Source organism: Cygnus olor, chromosome 3 (genome assembly GCF_009769625.2).
Source record: "Cygnus olor isolate bCygOlo1 chromosome 3, bCygOlo1.pri.v2, whole genome shotgun sequence".
Taxonomy (NCBI): domain Eukaryota; kingdom Metazoa; phylum Chordata; class Aves; order Anseriformes; family Anatidae; genus Cygnus; species Cygnus olor.
Window position 1 is genome coordinate 5,907,908 of NC_049171.1, and position 23,827 is coordinate 5,931,734.

The 23,827-nt window shown below is 44.3% G+C and overlaps 1 protein-coding gene across 2 annotated transcripts in view; it reads left to right on the forward strand.

The window, feature by feature from the left end:
* The window catches only part of RUNX2 (RUNX family transcription factor 2), a 154,729-nt gene extending 148,819 nt beyond the window's left edge, over positions 1–5,910 (forward strand). For both annotated transcript variants that reach the window (XM_040554263.1, XM_040554264.1), the window contains one exon: positions 969–5,910. In XM_040554263.1, coding sequence (XP_040410197.1) covers positions 969–1,447 — 479 coding nt within the window. In that variant the 3' untranslated portion in view covers positions 1,448–5,910. The remainder of the gene's footprint in view (positions 1–968) is intronic.
* Positions 5,911–23,827: the final 17,917 nt, after the last annotated feature.

The following is a 23,827-nucleotide window of genomic DNA, read 5'->3' on the forward strand; positions in this document are numbered from 1 at the left end:
AACTTTGGCCGTTTGATGTGGGATTAGGAATTAGGCAAAATGAGTTTACCCATCCCTGTTTTGTGTTAGAATCAAATTCACAGTGTTACCATCCAGACGTTTACAGTAGCCATAAACTGTGTGGTCTTTTTTTTTTTTTTTTTCAACCAGACTGCGCAGGCTATATAGGAAAACAGCTTCTTTCAATAGCAAAGTGAGTGCTGGGCTTGTAATTTTCCACAGACTGCCCTGCAAAGTAAAATTTGCATCTTTGCTATCAGCTCAGTGGCCTGGCCCAGTTTGAAACCCTTCAGACGCAGCAAATGCCGTTTGTCAGCCCTCACCTAAATAAGTCGCTTCAAGGCAAGAAGCGGGGTTCGGTCACCCCCGGTGTAACTCCACTGGTGTCAGTGGTGCAGCTCACTCGGTGTTGCCAACTGCCGTACGTTTATTACAAGTTGCACGATAATTGCCCTTTTTACCCCAAACCCCAGCTCCCAGAGGCGCGTGCTGAGGTGGGAACCCCAGCTTTTCGCATAAAACCAGACCTCGGTTTCCAGAGAGGCCACAGCAAACAGCGGGATCCACGCGACCCAAGCGCACCCTCAAAGCTCAGAAAGCAGAAGGCAAATCAAATACAAGTCCATGTTTCTATTTTTGGCTCTTTTTCAATCTCTCGATTTTTGGGATTTTTTTTTTCCGGGCCTGACTTGTGACCTTGGAACGCTTTGGGTTGGCAATGCCGCTCCCTCCATTGGCATCAGGGGAATCAGACCGGGGATGAATTTGGCCCAGCACTTGTAGAAGAGAGGTGTATGACTCTGTTCCTTGCAATGTGTTATTTGATATGATCTGCTGTTCTTTTGGGGGCCAAAAGAAGTGGGTTTTCTTTAAAAAAAAAAAAATAAGAAAAAAAATCTATCATCACTTGATACAAAAAATGGTATTTACAGAATTGTTTTCCCCCGTCTTCTGTTATAATTTTTTAGGTGCTTCAGAGCTGGGCCCATTTTCAGATCCCAGGCAGTTCACAAGCATTTCATCCCTCACTGAGAGCCGCTTCTCCAACCCACGAATGCACTATCCAGCCACCTTTACCTATACACCGCCAGTCACCTCAGGCATGTCACTGGGTATGTCCGCAACCACTCACTACCACACCTACCTACCACCACCCTACCCCGGCTCTTCCCAAAACCAAAGTGGACCTTTCCAGACCAGCAGCACTCCATATCTCTACTATGGCACTTCGTCAGGATCATACCAGTTCCCCATGGTGCCGGGAGGGGACCGCTCCCCCTCCAGGATGCTTCCGCCGTGCACCACCACGGCCAACGGCAGCACGCTGCTAAACCCTAACTTGCCCAACCAGAGTGACGGTGTGGAGGCGGATGGCAGCCACAGCAGCTCCCCAACCGTTTTGAATTCTAGTGGCAGAATGGATGAGTCCGTTTGGAGGCCGTACTGAGATTTCTTCTGCCCGGCCCGACCTCCGCGAGCCAAAAAACAAACGGTCGACTAACTACGAAGTGCCTGGTTTTTGTTTTTGTTTTTGTTTTTGTTTTTGTTTTTTCCTAAAAAAAAATAGATTTTACCAATATGTGCAACTGTGTAGATGGGATGATAATGGCCATAAATAACGTGAGAGTTACCAACACACCACCACCCATGTTTCAGATTATGTGGCTCAAAGCACATATTATCTTTTTCTTGGAACCATTTTACCTTGTTTCATATTTAAAATGTACTTTTTACACACAAAAAAATCCCCCCCACCTTTTTTTTTTTTTTTTTTTTTTGTCTCAAGTGTTTTAATAGCGAGTTCTTTTGCCAATGAGGAGAGAACGGACTCCCCAGCTATCAGGAGAAACATGGTGATGCAAGGCAAAGGCTGCATTCCCTTTTATTTTTTAACAACTAACCATGAACTCCAGATACAGTTGCAATCATACAACGTACGGGACCCTGCTCACACACGTAGTGCAATTCAACCGGCTTGTATTGGTGCACATAAAAAGGAAAGCAAAGATCAAGTTGCTTCCATTTTGCCATGATACATTCAGATGAAAGTAGCTGTCCCAAAACTCTGTCCAAGCCTTGCTGCAGATAACAGTTGGAACTTCTCTGTGTTCATTGCTTTTTTGGTCTGTTTTGTTTTTTTGGGGGGTACTTAACGAGAACAAGTTTTCAAGTTAGGCTAGACAACCCTGGGGTTTCCTTTTTGCTTTTGTGTCCATTCGTTTTGCCTTTGATTAGCCAAAAACCAAAAATAAAATCCAAAACCTTTAAAAACAAAAAGAAAATGTTATTACTTATGCAAAATATGAAAAAATGGCAATATATATTACTAGAGCCAAAATGGTATACATAGTATTTGTGTTTGGCTATGTTCTTTTTTATATTTTTTTTAAATTATAAGTGTGTAAAATTTGAGGTTGTTTGCTAACATGAATCATCATATAACTTTAAAAGAATATTTATAATTATTTAATGACATTTGGACCCTTTAAACGTTTCTTAATGTAATGATGTATCGACTTCGGTCTCTAAAAGTGTTTTTTTTTTCTTCATCACATTTCTGCAATGGTGTAAACCTCAAAACTTGACCCAACTCTGAAAAGCAGTTCCAGTGTGAACCAGTTTACAATGTGACTTAAAAATGAAAAACCCAACCCAAACACATCCACATCAAATGACTTTGGATGTAGGATCTTTTTATGTAACTTATGAAGGAAATATTGTGTTTAAAATATTTTATTAGCTGTCTGGTTGCCTTCAACACAGTCTTGCCTTTTAATCAGTACTTGTGGAGACACTGGAAAAATGGTAGGAAGGATGAAATGTTTTCTACCCTTCCCCTGATTTCTTTCTCTCCCAGAATTTTTCTCAGAACTTCAAAATTTAAAAGTATTCATATTTAAAATGTTCTGACAACACGATTTGAACTCCATCAGATTTTTTTCCCCAAAGAAAAATCAAAATCATTTCAAAAGCTGTACTTTAGAACTAATCATTTGTTAAGTTTCTCAGAAATGGGAGTAAGGGAGAACTAGTATAACTTTTTTTCTCCCCCTGAAATTTCAACCCATTCTATGGAATAAAAAGGTTCAAAGTTGAAACAGAAACTTCCCAGCCTGTTAGGGAATCACCCATCATTAGCATTAAATGCTAGACTCCTAAAGCTGTTGTGTTTACTTTGCCATATTAGAGAAACAAGCACAAGCTCAGCAATACTCGCCTCCTCAAACCCAACGCTGAAGATAAAAGTCACCTTAAAGCCACCCCGGGGCTCCCAGGCATGGTGCACCCACACAGGGAGAGCAAATTGCACCCGAACCCCTCAGGCAACCTGTCTGCTGCCCAAGTGCCCATTGGAGGGGCCCACATTTTGCCCACCCTTGGTGGAACATTAAGCAAGTGCGGATGGGGTTGCCCAAGCGTGGTCTTAACCCTTCAAAAGGGCTGCGACCGGCTGGCCCCCAGCACCCCCTCCTTCCCCTGCCTTCACATAGCCATAACCAACAGTCAGGTTGATGGTTGGGCTTGATGATCTTGAAGGTCTTCTCCAACCAAAATGATTCTGATTCTAAGCATCCTCCTCAGGGGCTGCCAGTCACGACGATGCTCCTCGGCTGTACTTGGGTTACCTCCAAAGTATCGCAATAAATCCACGGTGGGCATGGCCGTACAGAGCCACGAGCTCGTTGGACACCACAGCCACCATCACCGTTAGTTGATAGCAAAGCTGTTAAACTAAAACGAGTCATCCTTAGCATGGTACATTCCTCCAATTTGTGTGACTATGTGCTCTTAAAAAAAGTCTTTGCCTTCTAAAGGTTGTATACCAAGTATGCTTAAAGTATAAGTAAGACACTTTTTTTTTTTTTTGCTAATAGTTTTCCTTCAAAGATGGAAGCTGTAATTGATTCTATTTATTGTTGGTTTGTGGTAGCTTGAAGCATACCACTGTCCATTTATTTGTAACTGTAAAATACGTTTGTTAGTCTCAGCAGCACTTAAAAAGCCAGTGTCTGGTTACACATTTCAGTTTTGTTTTTTGTTTAGTAAGCAAGAGAAAAAGATGTACTGCCAGTGCAAGCTGTTTCCTATTTAATAAAAGGTACTATATTTGTACATTATTTGTTATTGCTGAGAAGGGCTTTTTAAGGTTTACTGTATGCATATTAAGTAATTTTTAGGGTGCTTTTGTGTTGAAATGTTGTTAGAGTGGCTGCAGGCAGCAACCCAGATTTTTTTTTTTTTTTTAAGACTTTGTTGTAAAATTCAAGCACTTGGTTTTTGTTTCTGGATAAATCCAGCACAGACCAGACTTTTGTTTTGCTCAGTACCGACAGAACTCTGCTTGTGTCCCCACGGTTTTTGACCTGGGCTGTTGGGGACAAAACGTTCAAAACGTCTTCTCCACCTGGTTGAGGAGCACATGCCTGATCCCTGCTCTGGGCTTCCATCACACTGTGCAGGCAGACATCTGACTCTGCCTGCTTGAGCAGACAGATAGAAAGGAAAGGATTTTCTAAGCACTTATGGATGGAGGAGCACCAGCCTGTTGACTTTCAGGAGATCCTCTGCTCCTGAAACCTCGTGGTGCCTTTGGAAAACCTCTCCCTGTCCATCAGACTGGCGACTGAGGGAGTTGTGCAGGCTGACACAGAAATGCACATCAAAGCTTTTTGAAAACGCTTCCAAGTCCACTTGGAAATGCTTTTGATTCAGGATTTCAAACCAAATAATAATAATAATAATAATAATAATAATAATAGTAATAAAAACAACAACCAAAAACACGCATTATGTAGTTAACCTTGTGAGATTATTTGACATTTTGCGAGGTGCTTAGCATTGACAGAAAGGAGCTTTCTCTGAAAGGTACGACAGCCCTTCCCTTCTGAGTGGCAATCTTTGGCACTGGTCGTAGATGTAAAGATGAAAAATTGCCTTTGTTACTCTCCAGCTCTCTTATCCTACCAAAGACTTAACTTCCAGCAGAACAGGCACGATGTCCCTTTTTGCTGAACAGGGGATTAAATCCTCCTCCCCATCCTCCCGAGGCTAACCTCATTGGTGTCAGTGGGTCGGGACCAAGGATAAAACAATTTATTCTACCGACAGCGTCCTTAGCGTGGCATTTGTCGTTTCTCCTCAAAGACCAGCTGCTGTGTCTTTCGTAGCGTTGACCTTCTTGCCAGCAGCCCCCTGAGCAAGGGTTTACCAGTTTTGACAGGTGCCATCTCGAGTGGGGGAACTTTTGCACTTTCACACTTAGCAAAGCAAAGCTCTGCCACGGCCGGGGGAGCCTGCCGTTGAACGCAGACAACAAGCCATGAACAAAAGCAATAATTAAAACCTGGACCAGCCATGAGTACAAGATCAAAGAAGCCCAATTCTCTGAACCCCTGAATTTCTTCTTGTTTTTAAATATAATGCATTTCATTTTAACATTTTCTGAGAACTTTTTAGATGTTTGTTTACTTCCATGTTTACAGATAACTCTGCCTTTTTTTTTTTTTTTTTTAAATGCAGTACTTTTAAGTATATCAGCCAAAACCATACTTTTACAGTAACTTTTGTTTTAGGTAATGAGTGACATTCCATTTTTTTTGTTGTTAAATATGCTTTACCAGTCTTGAATTTCTGCTGGAACAAAATATTTGTAGCATTTTGTGTAAATACAAGCTTTAATTTTTTTATTTTTTCAAATGCTGTCACCGGAGATTTGCTTTTCATGCACATATTGTACAAACACATTCTGCTTTATGCCACAGACGATGATTGTGGATCAGTTTACTTCAACTTCAAAGGGACTATTTGTATTGTATGTTGCAACTGTAAATTGAATTGTTTGGCATTTTCTCATGATTGTAATATTAATTTGAAGTTTGAATTTCATTTTCAATAAAATGGCTTTTTTTGTTAATGTTCTTCTCTGCTTCTTTTTCTTCCACTATCTCCTCTTAGAGCCATGCAGCTCATTTTCGTGACCAGGCAGGGTTGGGTAAAGTCAGGATGCGGTAGGACGCAGTAGTGGCCCTTCAGTAGTGGTCCCATCAATTTCTGCAGTGCTTAAGTTTTCAACTGAATATAAAAAGCAAGTTTCCAGGTCTACAGGTGGTAAAGGACACCTCCTAAACCCGATCTCAACTGTTGCTTCTTTTCCTGAACCTGCAAACTGCGAAGAGCCATGTTTCTTGGGAGAGTGCATCTTGCCAGGCTGTTAACTCTGAAACCTAACAACTGCCATTAGCGGGGACGTTCTGGTGCAGTGGGGCTGTGAGCAGAGCTTGGACGAGGACAAGCTGGAATAGGTTTCCAAACCAGGAGGAGGGATTTGGGTTTGTGGCACTTTTCCAGCATGGGGGCAGCACTATCCCCACCTCTTCCTGGTCAGGCCTGAGGAATGCAGTTACAGATAATCTTGTGATTTGCATGGCCTGAGGCAAGAATAGTTTCCAAGCAGCAAAAGATATATGGATAGGGAGGAGGCTGGGGGAGGAGGCTATTTCTCCTCCAGCCTAGTGTCAGGGGTAGGGGGAGATGCAGCTAATGAAGGTGATGTTAAGTTCACCCAGGTCTCTGCGAGAGGAGAGGACAGGACTTGTTTGCAAGCTTTGTGCCTGGTTTCACAGCAAGTTCATATCCTTTCTAGCTATTTCTTGAATCTGCAAAAAAAGGAACAGTAGCACAGAGAGGCGTGAGGTTCTGTTCATTACAAGAAACCTTTAACTCTGAAGTTTAATGAGGAAGCTGGAGTGTCACTAATACTGATTTTGTAAGCTCTGTTTGCTTTTCCAAGGACCTACACACTTCTTACGTGGTGGTTGAAGACTAAGATACTCTTTGGGGGGGTTGAGAGTACTTTTATCCCAGCCCATAATCTGGGTCTTGATTTTAGGGAAGCTTTATCCAAGAGAGAGGAACAAAGCAAGCCAGTCAATGTCGTGTGGTGTGCTGCTGTACGAGTAGTTCTGGGGAGACTTATGCTATAAATATTAGTGTTAAGCCTTTCTGCTGCCCTCCCATTCACAGGTTAACCCATCTCAGCTAGTCAGAGCACAGACGGAGGTTCATTATATTTTTGCTTTCACAGTCCAGATGCTCGTAAAAAGAAACAAATTTTCATCGTTTGGCCCGTCAGTGGGGGCCCAGGGAGGCCATGCCACCTCCATCCTTGGAGGTTTACAGGGCCCAACTGGAGAAAGCCCGGAGCAACCCAGTGTGCCCCCAGGGCTGAGGTTTATTTGAGCAGGAGGTTGGGCTGGAGACCTCCCATGGTGCCCTCCAGGCTCCGTTATCCCACGGCCCCATGAGTTACAGGGAGGGCTCCCTGATGAAGGTAGCTGGCTAAGCTAAAAGCTGATCATGCGATTGTATAGATAACATGTATTCAGCTAAAAACACCCGCAAAAACGAGCTTTGAGAGGATGAAATTCTTGCGTAGGCAGTCTATCGAGGAGTTACAGCAATCCTTCCATCTTTTGTTGGTTTCTGGCACTTTTCCTCTGGGATATCTACAGTACACGTGGTCAGCACAAGGGCTGGAAGAACCATACCATCACTCCGATCTAGGACAGCGATTCCCACATGCTTTCCCCTCTTAGATTGTGTCAGGGGTGTTGCTTTTGACTCATTTACCCTCTCCTTGAGGTCACTCTCATTGACATGCCCTAGCCAGAACCACCTTCAAGGCAAAGTGACCTGTGCTGGTCAGCTTGGAGGACTGCCCAATGCGAAGACATGTGAAGTGGGGGAAAAGATCAAATTTAAAGTATTGTTAGGAAATACGATTTAAAGATGCTTCCTGCAAGGGATAATGACCACTGCCTTTCCTACCTTTTGGTATCAGTAAGCAAACTCTTGCTTTGGGGTTCTGAGGGTTGAACGAGGGCTCCAGAGCTCTGGAAGCAGGCTTTTGCTGCATATGGAGGGCAACATCCCGCTCTGCCTCTCCCTCTTGGCCTCAGTTTTAACTTTTTAATTTCCTGTGGCTGTAAGCAGCACCGGTGGGGCTCAAAGCACGCCACATGTTGGCCGCCACAGGCCTAAATCAGCCTTTTCTGTGCCTAAAACAAGCTCTTGGGGAGGAACATGGGGGAGATGGAGCGGGGTCTGACCTTACAGCTCAGCACCAAGCCCTACATTGGCACCAAATAAAAAAGTTCATCAAGCTGCTTACCGGAGGAAAGGAGGAAATAACCTGGGGATATATTCAAGGATTGACATGCACCATCTAGTCACCTGCTGCATGGTCAGGAGGGAAATAATCGGTATCTTGGGGTGAAATCCATTCTCTAGGGGACTGCTCATGGATGGCCAATGCCATAAGCCATATACATGGGATATGGGATCCGCTCCGGCTGGATCCCACATCTGCATAGCAGAGGGAATGGTGAAGCACTGGCAAGCAGCTTCACAACTCAGGCACTCAACACATGATTAAACACTTGCAGAGAACACCCTGAGAGTATTATTCTCCAAAAATAGTTATTGGGCAGGTTAAAATTACGGGAAAATCCACTAGAAACCTATAACCTGTGGAAAAGTGATGGGGCTGGCTGTGGTGGGTAACATTTTGGGAGCACGTTGAGCATTTCTACTCAGCATCTTGAAAGAAAACCTTTAGCATGAGCAAAAACAATTAAATATGTGGCATTTGAAAGGGCTGTCTGGCATTATGTAATCGTATTTTTTCCCTGTGGATCTGCTGGTGCAATATCAGCCTGGGATGCATGGACATACAAAGAGAACAAAGCTGAAACTTCCAAAAGCGTTTGGTGACCTGTTGCATTGAAAAGAAAGCAACTTGGGACTTACGATGTAATTTAAAATTGAAGTTATTGCCTCTGCTCTGACTTGCTTTCACGCAGAGGAATTGCATGTATTTTTTAGGGTGGATGCAACCTGTGTTTCTAATGTCAAGTGGGCTTGAATTTCCCTCGTTGATGCTAATTCCCAGACTTTGCCCAGCTAGAGCTCTTTATCTCATCTGTCTGAATCACTCACTGACTTCTCTGTGCTCCAGATGCTATTACAATTGGAGTGAGAGAATAAAAGAAAACCCCTTTAATTATATTTGTAAGATATTGTAAAGAAGACACAAACTACCTTTGGTTCTGCAGCTGGGAAATTTCAGCTTCATCCGTAATTTTCCAAGCAGCTTTGGACGCCTCTTTTTATGCCTCAGTTTCCCCAAATGTAAAACAGGGAATTTACTATTTTCTTACTTTATCAGGGTGTCCCATGCACTCACTGTTTATAGGAGCTTTGAACATTAATTTTTTGTTGTTGTTGTTATTTAGCTCTTTTTACTACAAACCCAACGTTTGGTCTCACACCATTGGATAGTGTCCTTTGAAACAGCACATTTCTAAACCACATGTTTAGAAAAATTGACCCAGTTTCCAGACTGCTGATCTGGTCAAAAAACAATGCGGAGCTAAGGCCAAGTTGTGCTGTCTCAACAGATTTCCTCGGCGTTTGCAGTGGGGCAGGGAAACAAGCAGAGAGGAGCTTTGGGCTGCGGTCCGTGAGCGCGGCGCTTGGCCGCTCCCTCCCGGCAGCTTTATCGGGATGAGCAGCTGGAGCTCGCGGGATGTCCCAACACTTAGAGAAAAGCAAACAACCCCCCAGTAAAGTAGATATGCTGCAGGAACTTGCCAGTGATTAATGGGACCGCAGGGCCAAATGCAGATGGTGATTACGCCAGTAGAGATCAGCTGAAGTCCCTCTATTAATAGCCCTGCGTTTTTGGATGCCAGCAATTCTCAGCCCACACATGTCAGTGTTATCAGCAAAAGATCACTGAATGCTGGCTGGAAGGAGCCTCTGTGCGTCTTCTGGTCTGACAGAGGCTCTGTGCAGGACCACCACCACCAGGTCTGCTCACTTTGTCCAGCGAGTCTTGGAAATCTGAGCATGGAGACGGAGCTGGGGCTCCAGCAGGACATCCCATTCCCACTCTTCTCCCACTGCCCACACCAAACCTCCCAAAATGCACTCTGTGGCTTTTCCCCTGGCTCCTTTCCCTGCCTCTGGGTTTGGGGAAGCAGGTTTTAAAACCTTGTTGCACGTCTATAGGAGGCCAGTGCTTGGTGGCCTCTCCTTCCCACCCCTTCATCTGTGTTCCTCCAGGCTCCGACTTTAAAATCCTTTTTAAAAATAAAATCCAAGCATAAACACCGAGGCAGTCATCCCCATGGATTATTTACTTTTCCATTTCTGCAGTTGAAAAAAAGAAGTCCTTAGTAGCTTAAAATGATGCTGTTGCATCCATCCCAGTGCTGTGAGGTAGCTTCTCCCAGGAAAGCACAGCCTTTATCCCTGCCCAGGGCACTGCGGTGTGCAAGGCAGGTTGGGAAGTGCCAGGAAAAAGGAAAGAAAAGCAGTGGCTTTTTTTTTTTTTTTTTTTTTTTTTTTTTCCAGAGGGGAAGAAGGGAACAAGAAAAAAATAATTAAAAAAAAAGGCAAATAATCCAGACAGATCTCTGGAAACCTGACTGCGAAGGATCTTTCTCCCTTCGTTGCCAGTGGTGGTGTTCTCCTAAGTAGGATGTCCTCATCTTTTAATAATAGCCAGCCCAGATGCTAACGTCTATTCTGCAAATGCTGCACAAGTGAGAAGGAAAACAGCTGATTTCTGTTAAGATGAACACCAGAAGAATAAGCCAGAAAGTATGAGAAATCTCCCGAGGTTTTTCTTTGTAACCCCCTGTTCGGCAGCTGGATCTCGAAGCTGGGACTGATATCCAGCCTCTACTTCTGTCCCTCTGCTGCTCCGTGCTGGGGGTGAAGGTGCATTTTCTGCACTGCTCACAAGTTTTGAGGAACAAACAGCAGCAATAGCAGGAATTTTGCCCACAGCCTGTGGCTTTTGTAAAGCTGTAGAAAGGACCAGTCGATGAGGAGTTTGCTTGACATGCTCCTTGCCACATAAATGGTAACGTGGTGGACAGGGGCCAGGGGTTTAAACTGGCTTCTTTGTTCCATCTTTTTTCTACTTTCCCCTCCACCCTGTTTTCTTTCCTTAGTCTATTTTATTTGCCTGGAAGAGAGTACTTCACACTACTAGATAAAGACAGGATTGTCTTTTTATAAGGTATTGTATTGGGCATTAGGAAAGATGTCTCTTACTCTCCTCATACCACTCCTTCCATCATATTTTCCTTATTTCCTTATGCGATACCCTCCAGGCAGGGATCTTGAAAATCACAGTAAAATCACTCATGGTTGTAATGCACTTATAGGTACTGGATGGAAAGTGTTAGAGAAAAGTAGGCTACGAGGTAACGTGATATCTTGCATTTCTGTAACGGGGCAATGACCAAGAGGAAAAAGATGGGACAGTGCCTTATGTTCACACATTTTTCTCTCGTGCTGAATGGCAGTCCTCGAAAACAGTTCCTAGAAACCAGGGGGAAAAAAAACAACAACCAACAATTGTGAAATGATGGGGAGAACTCATCCAATGTTTAGGATTGCTGGCTAATAACTGCAGATAAAGATGTTTACAGAGAACTTGTGCAACTCTTCTCCTTGCCAGTGAGTGAAGGTTTAGTACATGCCGTTTCAAACCTCCTCGGCTCCGCCTGACAAAGACGATGCCCCCAATTGCTATTTTCATACGTTTCCAATTAGAAACTCATTTCAGTCTCTCTGTTTAACATGGATTTTTTTTTTTTTTGTGTGCTGCATTTGTTTATTAAAGATACTTTTTTGGGGAATAGTCACGTTAAGCCTGGCACTTTGTTTATTGTGGATATCTGGCCTGAGGGAGCTCGCCAGCTGAAAATACGAACAGAAAATGTGCTGGTGAACTCAATGTTACCTGGTTATTGTCGCTTGGGCTCACTGATCCAGGTCTGTGTGGCACAGAGGGACAAATCCTGCTCCCACTGTGTCAGCAGTACAGGGTGGTGGAGGATGGAGAGGACCCTGTGCTTGGGGCTGAGGGCATTTGGCTGCTTGCAGACACACACCTGACTGCATCAGGCCTCCCCATCTGGGAAAAAAACTAAAGAGAGGTAATTTAGGTCATGTGCAGCGTGACAGGACCCAGAGACAGGAAAAGGGAAACCGCTGCTGCTTGAGAAAACAGGGGCTGCAAGGAGCTGGCACGGCCCTGAGCCTGGGCAAGTCCAGCTGGGGGGGCTCGTGCTGAGCTCAGCAGGACCAAGGGGTGAAATGCCAAAGGAAGTGGATGAATGAGTACAGCCCATAAACAAAAGCCCTCTCCAAGGCAAATTTCTAAGCCCAAATTCTGGTTTTCCTCTGGAAGCAGCAGGGCCCTGAAGTCAGTTCCTGTTCCAGCTGCCCCAGAAGTTTCTGGAGGTTTGGGGTCAGTGTTCAGATCTTGCATTTGGGTCTTGCTTTCCATCTAAAAGCAAAGCTAAAGCCAGAACCCATTTGTGCTTTGGGGAAGTGTATGCTTGCTGACGTCGCTGTCGGCTTTGATGTCACTATCGACACTTTGGCATTGCAGGTGCTGCTTTGTTAAAGTAATTTCATTGTAAAACCTCCTGACCCATGAGGCTGATACCAGCTGGGATCCATCCCTTCCCCTTGGGCTCAGCCTGAACCTATCTCTGGTGCACTTCTCCCATCCCATCATGTCCTTGCACTCGCCAGCATCTTTCAGTCCCACACAGGTGTTGTGGACGAAGATACATTAAAAATTTAGCAACCTGGCAAGTGCTTGCTCCTTGTTCAAGACCCATGAAAACATCCACCCTACAGAGGAAAAGCTAATACTTAATTTGCAAAGGTCTCTTGCAGGAGATAAGGGTGACCACAGACTTCAGACATCGCCAATGAAATGTAAAAGTCATTCCTTTAGCGTTTCTTTGCCACAACTGCAAAGAAGAAATTGAACCTCAGAGAAGAAGGACGTGAAGCTCAGAAACACACCCATGTGGAATACGAGAAAGTGGGGGAAAAAAGTTTTTGACTGCCTCCCAGAACGAGAAGTAGTTCATTTCTGAAAATGTTTTCTTAAGCTCACTCACTTCTCAAGTGCCCAGAATTGATGGGCACTTAATAAAAGTTGTGCAATGGTTTAGACTGGTATTGGTGAAAAGCCTCTGCATTTACCACCGCGTTAAGTAAAGGATAGCTTTAGAAATATTGTCAGAAATGGGAAAGAGTAGGTATGGGACAGGGGAGCTGATCTTACTAGCACTCCTCCAGTTCCTGGTCTATTTGGGAAAAGCAATTGTTATTTGGTTACTTCTCCTAGTTTAAAATGCAGTTATTGGTTTACTTCCAAGTGTTTTTGGTTGCCTTACAACTTTTGTTAAGAAATCAGCATTTCTTCGTAAAATATGTACCCATTTGTTAATATTTGTGACAAGGCAAATTTCAAAGACTTGAAAGCCTGTGACACCATTTTTCTGGAAAAGGCCAATACCTTGCCAGTAAGCACATTTCTTCTTAACAGGTCAATACCAACCTCAGCTAAAAAGAAAAGGCAAGCTGTTGTTTTGGGATTTTTTTTTTTTTTTCTGCCATGGGTGCTATAGGTGTTCGTTCTAGTTTGGGTTAACAAAAAAAATATAGAAGCATTGTTAACAAGATATGTAGAGGAATACTTCAGGTAATAAATGGTAGAATGAGATCCCGCTGATGTTCCTTTTATACAAAAAAAAATCTGAAGTCTTTATGCAGAGATAGGTGAAAGCAGAGTCTTCAACACTTGTCACCTGCCAGAGCATCACGATGACCCCTCACAGCGCCCAGTGAGCTCAGGGTGGGCGGTAATGAGTAACTTGCTCCTAGGCTGGGGATTTAACCCCTAAATTTCCCTGAAAATGTTCCACAAACTATATAGGAAGCACGGACTGTTAATTCCGATACCTAAATACCAGAATGAATATCCTCCACCATGCCGATGACAAGCAGAAAGGCATTTGGACCAAGATGTGCTCTGTGAAGGTGACTCCCCTTAGGTCAACAGCTAATTTGGGGGAATTTAAGGATTAGGAGCAATACACTGTATATCTTTTCCCTAGAGCAGACAAGTGTGAGAGATGAGGGAAAAAACTATGTGCATAAAAGCAGCATTTCTATTGTACCCATGGTGGTTACTATCTAGTACAATTATACAGATTCATCTTACATTTGTCTTCTTCTTCCAAGAGGAAGGCATCTTGCATTTGTCTTCTTCCAATAGGCCATACATAGTTTTTCATCTTCTGTATGTGTAGCCTTTAGCAGTTGTCTTTGGGAGTTCACAGTTTATCATTTGGTCTAATCAGCTGCCCCAAAACTATTTCCTCCCCAAGCCTGACTGTTTCTCTTTCAAGAAGTTTTCATCCTTTCACTCCAGCAGCTTAAATTTTAGGTCTGCGACCTTGTATTTTTTTCTCAGTACGAAGCCCGGACACTGAGCTCCGTATGATAATAGGAATGTGCCAAGCTGCATGGCCAAGGGTGTTCCTTGTAAGGTGGCAGCTCTTTCACACAGAACTTTTCCAGCAGATAAATTGGGGATATACTGGTGCACTGACCATTTCTAACAAGTTTTTGCATCTGTTTCCTGGAGTGGGAGAAATGGTATAGTCCTTCGCTCAGTGCAGAAAAGCAGAGCATCCAGGAAAAATGAGGGGTCCCAGGCTTTGAGGCACGTTAATGGATGCAATATGGTTTTCTGCAGATGCTTTCCACTTGTGGCAGGCACCTCTCATTTTCTTCTGAGTGAGGTTTGGCCACTCTCTGGGCTGGGCAAAGCCATGAGAAAGCTGGGAGATGTTGCTTTTCATATCTGATGCAAAGGAAACAGCCTCTGTTTTCTTGACACTTTGACCTCTGTTTTCTTATCAGCCATCACAGTGGTGTCGCAAAGATGCTGAAGATAGGAGAGGAAAAGGGCTGAACCACAAGAATCTAGTTTCATTATTTGCATTTTATTTGCCCTAACTTCGTCTGGGCTGTCGCATCCTGACTGCCTTGTTTGACTCATGCGTAAAAGCAACTTCTATGAATAACTCTTGCCACTTGAGTTGTTTCCATGAATAAGAGAAGGGAGCTCTAGAAATATGAAGCCCAGGGAAACAAAGTGAGAGATTTTGTAAAATAGTACATCCTCCTTTCAGTTTAAAGGTTTAACTTAGGTATATTTTTTTAAGATTTTAACTTTCCAATCCCGATTCCAAGGAGACAGAACTAATGGGATTGTGCTAGACAAGGGCAATGTCTATCTGTTCTATAGCTTTTGAATCCCATGGCCAGACCCAGCTCAATGAAACTCAGCGGCTTCAGAGATACTGAACTCAAACACATTGCACAACGATGTCTCCCCAGCTAGCAGAGATGTTTCTGTCCAGAGATAGGTTAGGATGCAAACCTTTGTTGTGCAGCAAAGAAAATAACCAAGAGATGCAGTCCTACAACAGAGCAAGCATCAACGAGATTTGTCTGCTTTTTATGCAATGACTTGCCTTAAAATTTGTGGGAGTACTTTTATTTGTTTCATACTTTTACAGACCCTAAATTTTAGGCCTAGACTACGGCAGGGGGAGACTTGGAGACCTTACATTTGTTCCATGGATTCTCCTGAAGTAGCTTCTTGGTTCAAACTGAACTACTGGCCGTGACTGCCCCAAAACACTATGGTTTGTTACAGAAATGGGAAAGGATGGCATAACTCCATCCCAAAATTCAACTGTATGATGCATTTCTTAGTGTACGTTATCCCAAAATCTAAATCCTGTTCAATTGGCAATTTGGCTTATAAAGGATAACAGAGCCACAGTGCCTGGTTGTGTCTGTCTGCATGTGCCTGTGTGTACACATGAACATGTGTATGTGGTTTTTGCAGAAAATAGTTTCAGGAGTCTCCTGAGCTCATTGTGTGGTGGCTGAGTTTTCTAAGGGCTGGAGCAGCTATTCGGCGTTCACATGATGAGCTGATTTCATATCTGGACTACAGTAAAGGCTGCACTTCAGTAGTGAACTACTACTACACTACAGTAGGCAGTGGAAGTGCTCCATAATGCCCTTTTCCTCTCCGAGCATTTCTGGCTTGGATGCACTCTTGCCATATCACAACTCTTTTGTTGGGAGAAAACTGGACCATGCTCCATCCCTCTCTGCATCTGGATATCCTTCAAAGGAAATACAAGCTGGACAGCACCCCCTGTGCACCAGTGGGCCCCTAAACAGGACAACTGGAAGACCAGCAGTGCACAGCATGGAGCATCCTAAGACATCCCAGATTTATAGTCTTGGCCACAGACGTGCCATGTTTCCTGGTTCCCTCTTCTAAATACTGCAATAAATTATCGTGAGTAGAAAAACACGAGCCCTTGAAGAGGCTTAGGGCCCAGGCAAACACTGAAATAATGCAACTCAAATGGTTACCGCTGGCAAATGTGAGATAAAACACATTTGTTGAAACCTCAATAAAAGCGGTTTCGGGCTAATGTGCTTGGCCTCACCCTTGTGGCTCAGCACGCACGGCCCCTTGGTGCCGTGCAGCTGATGTGGTGCCGCTCATTGAGCTGCAGTAACACGATCATGTGCCTGAGCCCTCCAATTCTGCAGAGCAAAGGCTAAAATGTTTATCAGATTTGACCTAGATTTGGCCTTGATTTTTAAAGGCCGGCTCATTGCTTTATGAATAAACTCAGGATGTTGAACATAAACATCTAAAAAAATTGGAGGGAATGATGACTCTTCTCACTCAACCCTTAAAAAGCAGAAGAAGAGAGAATTAAGGTTTTTAAAAACTCTTTTCAAAGTCTCAGCAGTGTGGAAGCAAGACAGGAAGATGCTCCATTTAAAACAATTTGAGTTCCCACTTTCCAAATCCTCTGGAACGTGATGCTCCTGGCGCTGAATGACAGCCGCCTCGCTCTTCTTTGTGGACCCTGCCCTCCTCCTGGGATTATTCCTGAGATCTTCTGCAGGCTTGAGCTGAAGCAGGAGTCAAAAACCAGCCTGAGCCCTGGGTAGGAGGCAGCACCTCAAGAAACAAGAGACTTCAGCCACTTCCAGGAACCCCGGGTGGGGTGTTTTCAGAGAAAAGGTCGAGCTCTATCTTTCCGTCCATGAAAAACAACCAACTGTTAAATTAGGCTTGGGTACTTTCTAAACTTAGTTTGCTGTAGCCCAAACTTCTAGGTGGGGGCATAACACAAAGTGAGAGTAGATCTTTCCTCCTGGCTCTGCTTGTTGTTTGCAGCAGGCTTTTCTCTTATCAGGATTGCCTATTAGAATGCTAGAGGTTTGCACACTTTGGGCTTGGTTTGGCCCATCCTGTGCACTTCTGACATCTGCCTGGACCCCCAGCTGAATCAGCCTGGTTGCTCCGACCTCCTAAAATACAGGGTTCATTTGCCCTAGTGAAGCTGAGCTTGTAGAAATCTGTTTTTTTTCCCCTTCTAGGTGAGCAAACGGGAGCATTCACACCTCCCGAGGTTGGGCTGCGGTGAGGAAAGGAAAGCAAGATTTATGAAGCCTGTGAGAAAATAAAACGGAAAGAGAGCAGGTGTGTTAACGGTGGTGTTCCCCTGGGAGGAAGGAGGAGTGCATTTCCATCTAGGTTTTGCCAGGTGTGAATCTTTCTACACTGAATCACTGACTAATTGATGCTTATGTGTAGCAGCCATCCCGGCAAAGCACAACCCAAGGTGGGGATGAGCTCTTTGGGAATACCTGCTGCAGATGCAGTGTTGTTGGAGCCCAAGGAGACAGGACAGGGTTTAGCTCACTTAAGTCAAGGCTGAATCCACATCTGGGGTAGTTACCCTACATTTTCTCCCTTTATAGTCATTAGGGGTGAAATGGCACTTTGATCTGAACTGGATTAGTTGCCCACTTTAGGAAGAGTTAAACTGTACTCCTGAAGTGTGTTTCTCCTCCGTCACTGCAAAGGAAGATCAGAGGCATTTGCCCTGTGATCTGGGATGTGAAAAGGTGCAAAAAGCTGTGGTCTTAGGGGCAATTTAGCAGTAGACATCATATATCTTTTGGCTGTAAAACAATTCTTTTTCAACCATTTGAATTGATGTTTGTCTGCAAAAATAGGGAAAGAGACATATTTTTGAAGAGGAAAGTATTTTTGTAAAAAAATTGTCAGCCCCATGCAGTGTCTCGGGAGTTGTGAAAAATACTGAGAGCTTTTGAATTGGTTTTGGTGAGCAACAGGACCAAGCAAGAGCCTAGACCTGACCCCTCTAGCTGCTGGCCTTTGGGTTAAGTTTTCTGGTTTTTATCTCAGTGGCAAACAGAAAACTGCTTCAGGAGTCAGCTGAGGAGGAAACGGGCATTTTCTCCTGCATTTGGGACTAGTGGTTATCTTGCTGCTCTGGTATATAAATCTGATACGAATTCATTGATGTTAAGTAATTGCAAAAATTGTGAGTGGGTTGGAGAGAAAATCCAACCTCAAAAAAGCTTCAAGGGTCCTTCAGACAAGCAGCCATGGACTTGGAGGCTTTCCCAAAGTGTAGCTAAACATTTTGTGTTTGTGAAAAAACAAGCTGGAAACCTCCCAGGAGGCTTTTCCAAAGAGACGTCTGAACCTTCTTCTGCAGTGGGACTAAAATTGCTACAGGACAACTCGTCTACTGCCCACACAAGTGTATTTGGAGAAGGGCATTGGGATATTGAACTGGGATGAAAGCTGGTCTCGGGATGGGTCTTCTACCTTTCAGCCACATCAGTTTTGGTACTGAGCAGAGCAAGGGAACCCCAAAAATACTGAGAGTAAGATTAATGTGCCAATTGTTTGCTGTCAGTATTGGGTTTGAGGAGGAAGGCTGGAGGAAGCCCTGCTTGTGCTCATTCAGCCCCAACAAGAAATATAAAAATAGTAACCAAGAGATCACTATGTAAAAGACTAAATGTCTCCCAAACCCCATTGAGTGAGGCGAGTAAGTTGAGAAATAGTTGAGAGAGGCAGAAAAAGGGGCAAAAGCAGTAGCAGGAGCCCTGTCATGGGCACAGGTGGCACCCTAGCAAGGGTTTTGGTCTGCAGGCTTCCATAGGGAGGGGACATCAAGAGTCACGGTGGCTGTGGGGCAATGCCATCCTGCAGGCACACATGTCCCCAGCTGCATCGTGCCATCAGCCCCTCGATGTCAAGCAGGCACCCTGCATCAGCTGGCTGTGCCACGCAGCTGGTTCCCACCACCAAAGGCAGCACGTGTGTCTTCCAGACAGAGAGCTTTCACCAGCTGCACTCAGAAATGAGGTGAGGCAGCACTGGCAGAGGTGCTGGAAGGGGAACCTCTCTGATTTCAGGATCCAGAGGACCCCTTCAGTTGGCACCACGACCAGGCTGCCTTTACATCCCCTACCTCGAGCGCCAGGGATGCTGACCCCCAGGCAGTCCTCAGCACCAATTAGCTTTATTTTTGTTGTACTTTTTTTTTTTTTTTTTTTTGACTATGTTGTCCTGATTTCTCGCTGGGCTAGGAGCTCAGCAGTTAGTGCTGGGACTTGGGCTTTTCTCTCCCATTGCACACCGAGCAGCTGCCCCTCCATGGAAAAAGGTTGGCCACTGGAAGCAGTTTGCTCTGAACCCCTCTCCTTGAAGTGATGGGGCTTCAACAGGAACCCCTCCACCGAATAAAAACATCCACAACGTGACCCATGCAGTGTTTGGTCCCCACTGTGATCATGGAAGTCAGGGCAGGGAGGAGAGCGATGCCCCCAGGATGTCCTTGCCCATTGCCAGGGCAGGGTTGATCCCTGCAGCCCCATGAACCAGTGCCTGGGCTCAGGCTCTGGCCCCGAGGCCACTTGGCATTTCTTTTTGCCAGATCCATGCCATTAAATACTCTTAACCTCTAGAAGAGAACAGCCACAACCAAACTGCCTGTTGAGAGTGGTCCTTGGCTTTGCTAACACTTGGTCTTTGCCTGGAAATGGTTTGGGAGAGTGCTACTTGACGGTGCCCCTGCAGTAGAGATGTGTTCCTGTGCCCATTCCTGCATGCCAGGACAGTTTAATTTACTGTATAGACTCATAGCATATGTGTACTTGAATATATTCTCTCTACAGTCTAGTTCAGTGCAGAGGTTTCATGTAGCATGCACTATAAAAAGTTTCTCTTTCAGATTTTCATCTTGACATGAAAGTGCATTACAACATTTGCCATCAATAAAACACAATTCCTTCCATGTGAAAAGCATTACAGCCACAGTATAGTTATTGAGTGATGATACCTGGATGATGGAAATACACGAACAGGAAAGTGTACATAGGGAAACTTCAGAAATTATGCCAAGATTAAAAATAAAAATAAAAATGTCTGATAGCAATGCAGATGGGTTTGAAGAATTTAGTTCATTTGTACTCAAAAAGAAAAAAGAAGAAGAGGCTGAGATGAAAGAGCAATAAAAACAAGGTGGGAGAAACTTTCACAAATGGGCAACTGAGGAGGCTGGCAACCCTGCAAATACCTGTGTGAAGAGCAGATTTCTTGCCTCTTGCTCCCTGGTTCAGTCTTCAGCACCCACTGCTGGGACACCGGGGCCTGATGGGACCATTAACATTATCCTTGTCCTGTATTCCCTGAAAGAGGTCCTCAAGGTTAGGCTGGAGGACACTGGGGAGATCTTACATTGTCCACATCGACATGGAGCAGCTGACTCCAAACTTGCTGAAACAGAAGGAAAAACTGTGAATTCATAAAGAGCTCTGGACTGAGCCCTTCTGAAAATCTGCCAAACTAGGATCCTTCTACTAGCTCTAAATTTGATATTTATGAAAATTCTTCCATTAGCACCAAAGTAAATGCTGGCTGTGTTTTGATTTTAGCAGACGTTTAGCTTTGAGAAAATAAAAACATGTTAATCACCTTGTTCACCAAAACCATTAAATCTGCATCTCCAAATCTTCCTGCAAATAACACAAATCACCAGCAGTGCTGGGTTCCCAAGATGCAAGGCAAAGTTGCTTGACTTTGGAATGCGTAAACATTTAGTGGAAGAAATTGCGACTTCAGAGAAAGTACAAACAAAGCAGCCTGTTTGTTTGTGTGGCTGCTTTCTCGCAGGAGGACGACCGAGGAGCATGGAAAGCCCTGTGTCCTCCATGCTTCGTGTTTGTAGCTGTGATCCAAAGGGGGACAGAACAAAGGCTTTCCTATTTATAGCCAAGCGACCGAAAGCAAAAGCACTCAAGTGATGAAAAGGCACAGGCTACCATTGTCAATGCTTCTGAAAAGAACACAAACCATAGTTTATCAAAGAGCAGTTACAAAAATGATTTTATTATTTTTTTTCTGGGTGGAAAATAAATGATGTTTTTCCATTGAATCCACCATCCCACATAATAAGTTTTTTTTTCTGGATTGGTCACACTTCATCAGAGCAGTGATTACAGACGGGGGGAGGTAGGAGGAGAAACACGTGTCTACGTATGTGTGGAGGAAGTGCTCAGCAAAACCCATGGCCTTATTAGTTCCATTTTGCAGGAAATGCCAATACTACGTGTCAGAGGCAAACTGTTACATGACATCACCGAAAGGACAGACTTTGATTTAAGGGATACGACAAGCTCTTCTGTTTGTGCTAACAGCTGCTTTTAATGTTTATTTTTTTTAAAAAAGGAATGATATACAATAAATAAATATGTTATTTCATCTGCGATACCATGTCTTATTTGACATCTTGCCACAGTATTAAATAATTTCATCTCTTGCTGTGTTATATTTACACCACTGTTGAGGCATTAGGAAATCAGAGTTGCCCAAAAACGTTACAAAGAAAAGAGCTGTTGCAGTGTAGCACAAAAAAATCCCATTTTTTCCCTTCTGAAACAAAGTTTTTCCTAAATTTTTTCCAAATTCTTTTGTTTCAGGAAAGTATTGTCATTATCTTAAAAAAAAAAAAAAAAAAAAAGTGAAAGTTTATTTGAATTACAATTTCCAGTGGGAAGCCAACTGGGATTTTTTCCAGTTCTATCTTGGCTTCTTTGTTGGGGCTTCCTGGTATTGCCACAGATCTGCCACCAACACTGCCCCATCCCAGAAACCAAGTGGCAACGCTTCTGAATCCAATATTTATACCAAAGTGTCTGAAATAAGCAGCAGAAAGCCTGAGCAGAGTTTAGATCCCCTGTTGGCTGTGTGCTGTATATATCAATGCTATGACCTGTTGTGGAAAGACACCTGCTCCTCCTTACTTCTTACTCCTCCTCTTCCTCGTGGCTTTGCTGTTAACTGGAGTGCATTGGTTGTCATACAAGGGTTGTCCTGGGCATGTTCCTGGGGTGTGTTACTGGGGGCTGGGAGTGCTGGAGAAGCCAGAGCTACCATCGGTTGATGCTGAATTTAGGATGCAGGCTGGGGACAGTTGTAAGGAGAGGTCATGTCCAGGATGGGAGTAGAAGGGCAGCAAAAGGGCTCAGCGAGTGATGGGACTTGGGCAGGAGGGTGCTGAAAAGCCTGAAATGTCCTACTCGTTAGTGACCTCAAAAGAGCCAGGCTCAGCTAAACTATATGGGAACTTGTCTTTCCAGCTGGAAAATAGGACCCGCCACATTCCCTGAAGATGAGAACATATTGCTATTACCAGTTCTGGGAGAAGTCAAGGATGGGATGGGATGGGATGGGATGGGATGCGATGTGATGGGATGGGATGCGATGGGATGGGATGCGATGGGATGGGATGTTTTGGAAAATCCCAGACAGGCATCTCAAGGTAGACAATTTGAGCTGAGGTTTTTGCAAAGGGATGTTTTTTGCATTTAAATATAAAAGAAAGGTGCTTTCTTTTCAGGAAAAGTGAGACGATGCTATTAGTAATGAACTTCACCTTAACTGTAAATTCGCATGGCAGGCCCACATCGGGGCACGCACTCTGCCACTACCCAATGCTTCTTCCAGTCACCCAGCTCTGGAGGAAATCTTGCAAAAACCAGTTTTCAAAGGAAATAGGACTGTGTGCATGGCTCAGATGAGCTGAGATAAAAGGCGACTGCAGTCTTGAGGGACATGGCTGCCCAGATGTGCTGCCTTGCACCCCAAGCATATGGCAAAGCCAGAGGCAACTCTGAGAAAGCAAAGGCAAAGGCTTGAGGAGCCCACTGCAGGGACAGATGGTAAAACCCCGTCAAGGTTTTGCTGAGATGAACAAAACCCTCTAGCACAGGGCATGTTAAAGAAACTCAGTGCATTTAAGTGAAATAAATGAGACAAGGTGAGAGAAAATTAAGAGTTTTCACACACGGAGTTCAAGCTCTCAGCCTGCTTTGCACTTCCTGCAACTTCGTGAAAATTGGAGCAAACTGGGTTGAAATGTCTCTTGTGCCTCCCGAAGCAACTTGTGCAGCTGGGGTTTGGGAGAATGACGTGGATGGGGTGGGTGTGAAGGATTCAGCTGAGTCTGGGCCTGTGCGGTGTGCTAGCTTGGTGCTAAGGCTCCCAAAATCAGAGGGAGCTCTCCATCACTGCCAACGGCTGCGGTGGCACAGGCTTTAAAAAAAGTCTTGCTAGTTTCTTCAAAGCAGAGCTCATTTGTTCTGGTTTTACACCCACTGGTGTCTGGGATGAGGTGGAGCAAGGGTGAGCCTGGGCGCGGGAACAGGAGACTCGTATATCCTTTGATGGAAATCACTCTTGTTTTCCTTAGATTAGAGATGGAGGTGGGGAGAAGGGAAAAAAGGTGGTCCAGCTGGGAGAGAAGGCAGAGATTACATGAAATAATTGATGCCATATGAGTGCAGAGCCACATTTTCTTGCAAATGTCCACAGCAAAGAGTCGTGACAGGCAATGAAAAGATGACAATAGGGTAAAGATGGTTATCCGAAGAAAAAGCATTTTAATGGTGAAAGCTGGCCTGAAAGGGTGTATTTGTGCTAATAAATTAAGCAGTTCAATGGGCACAT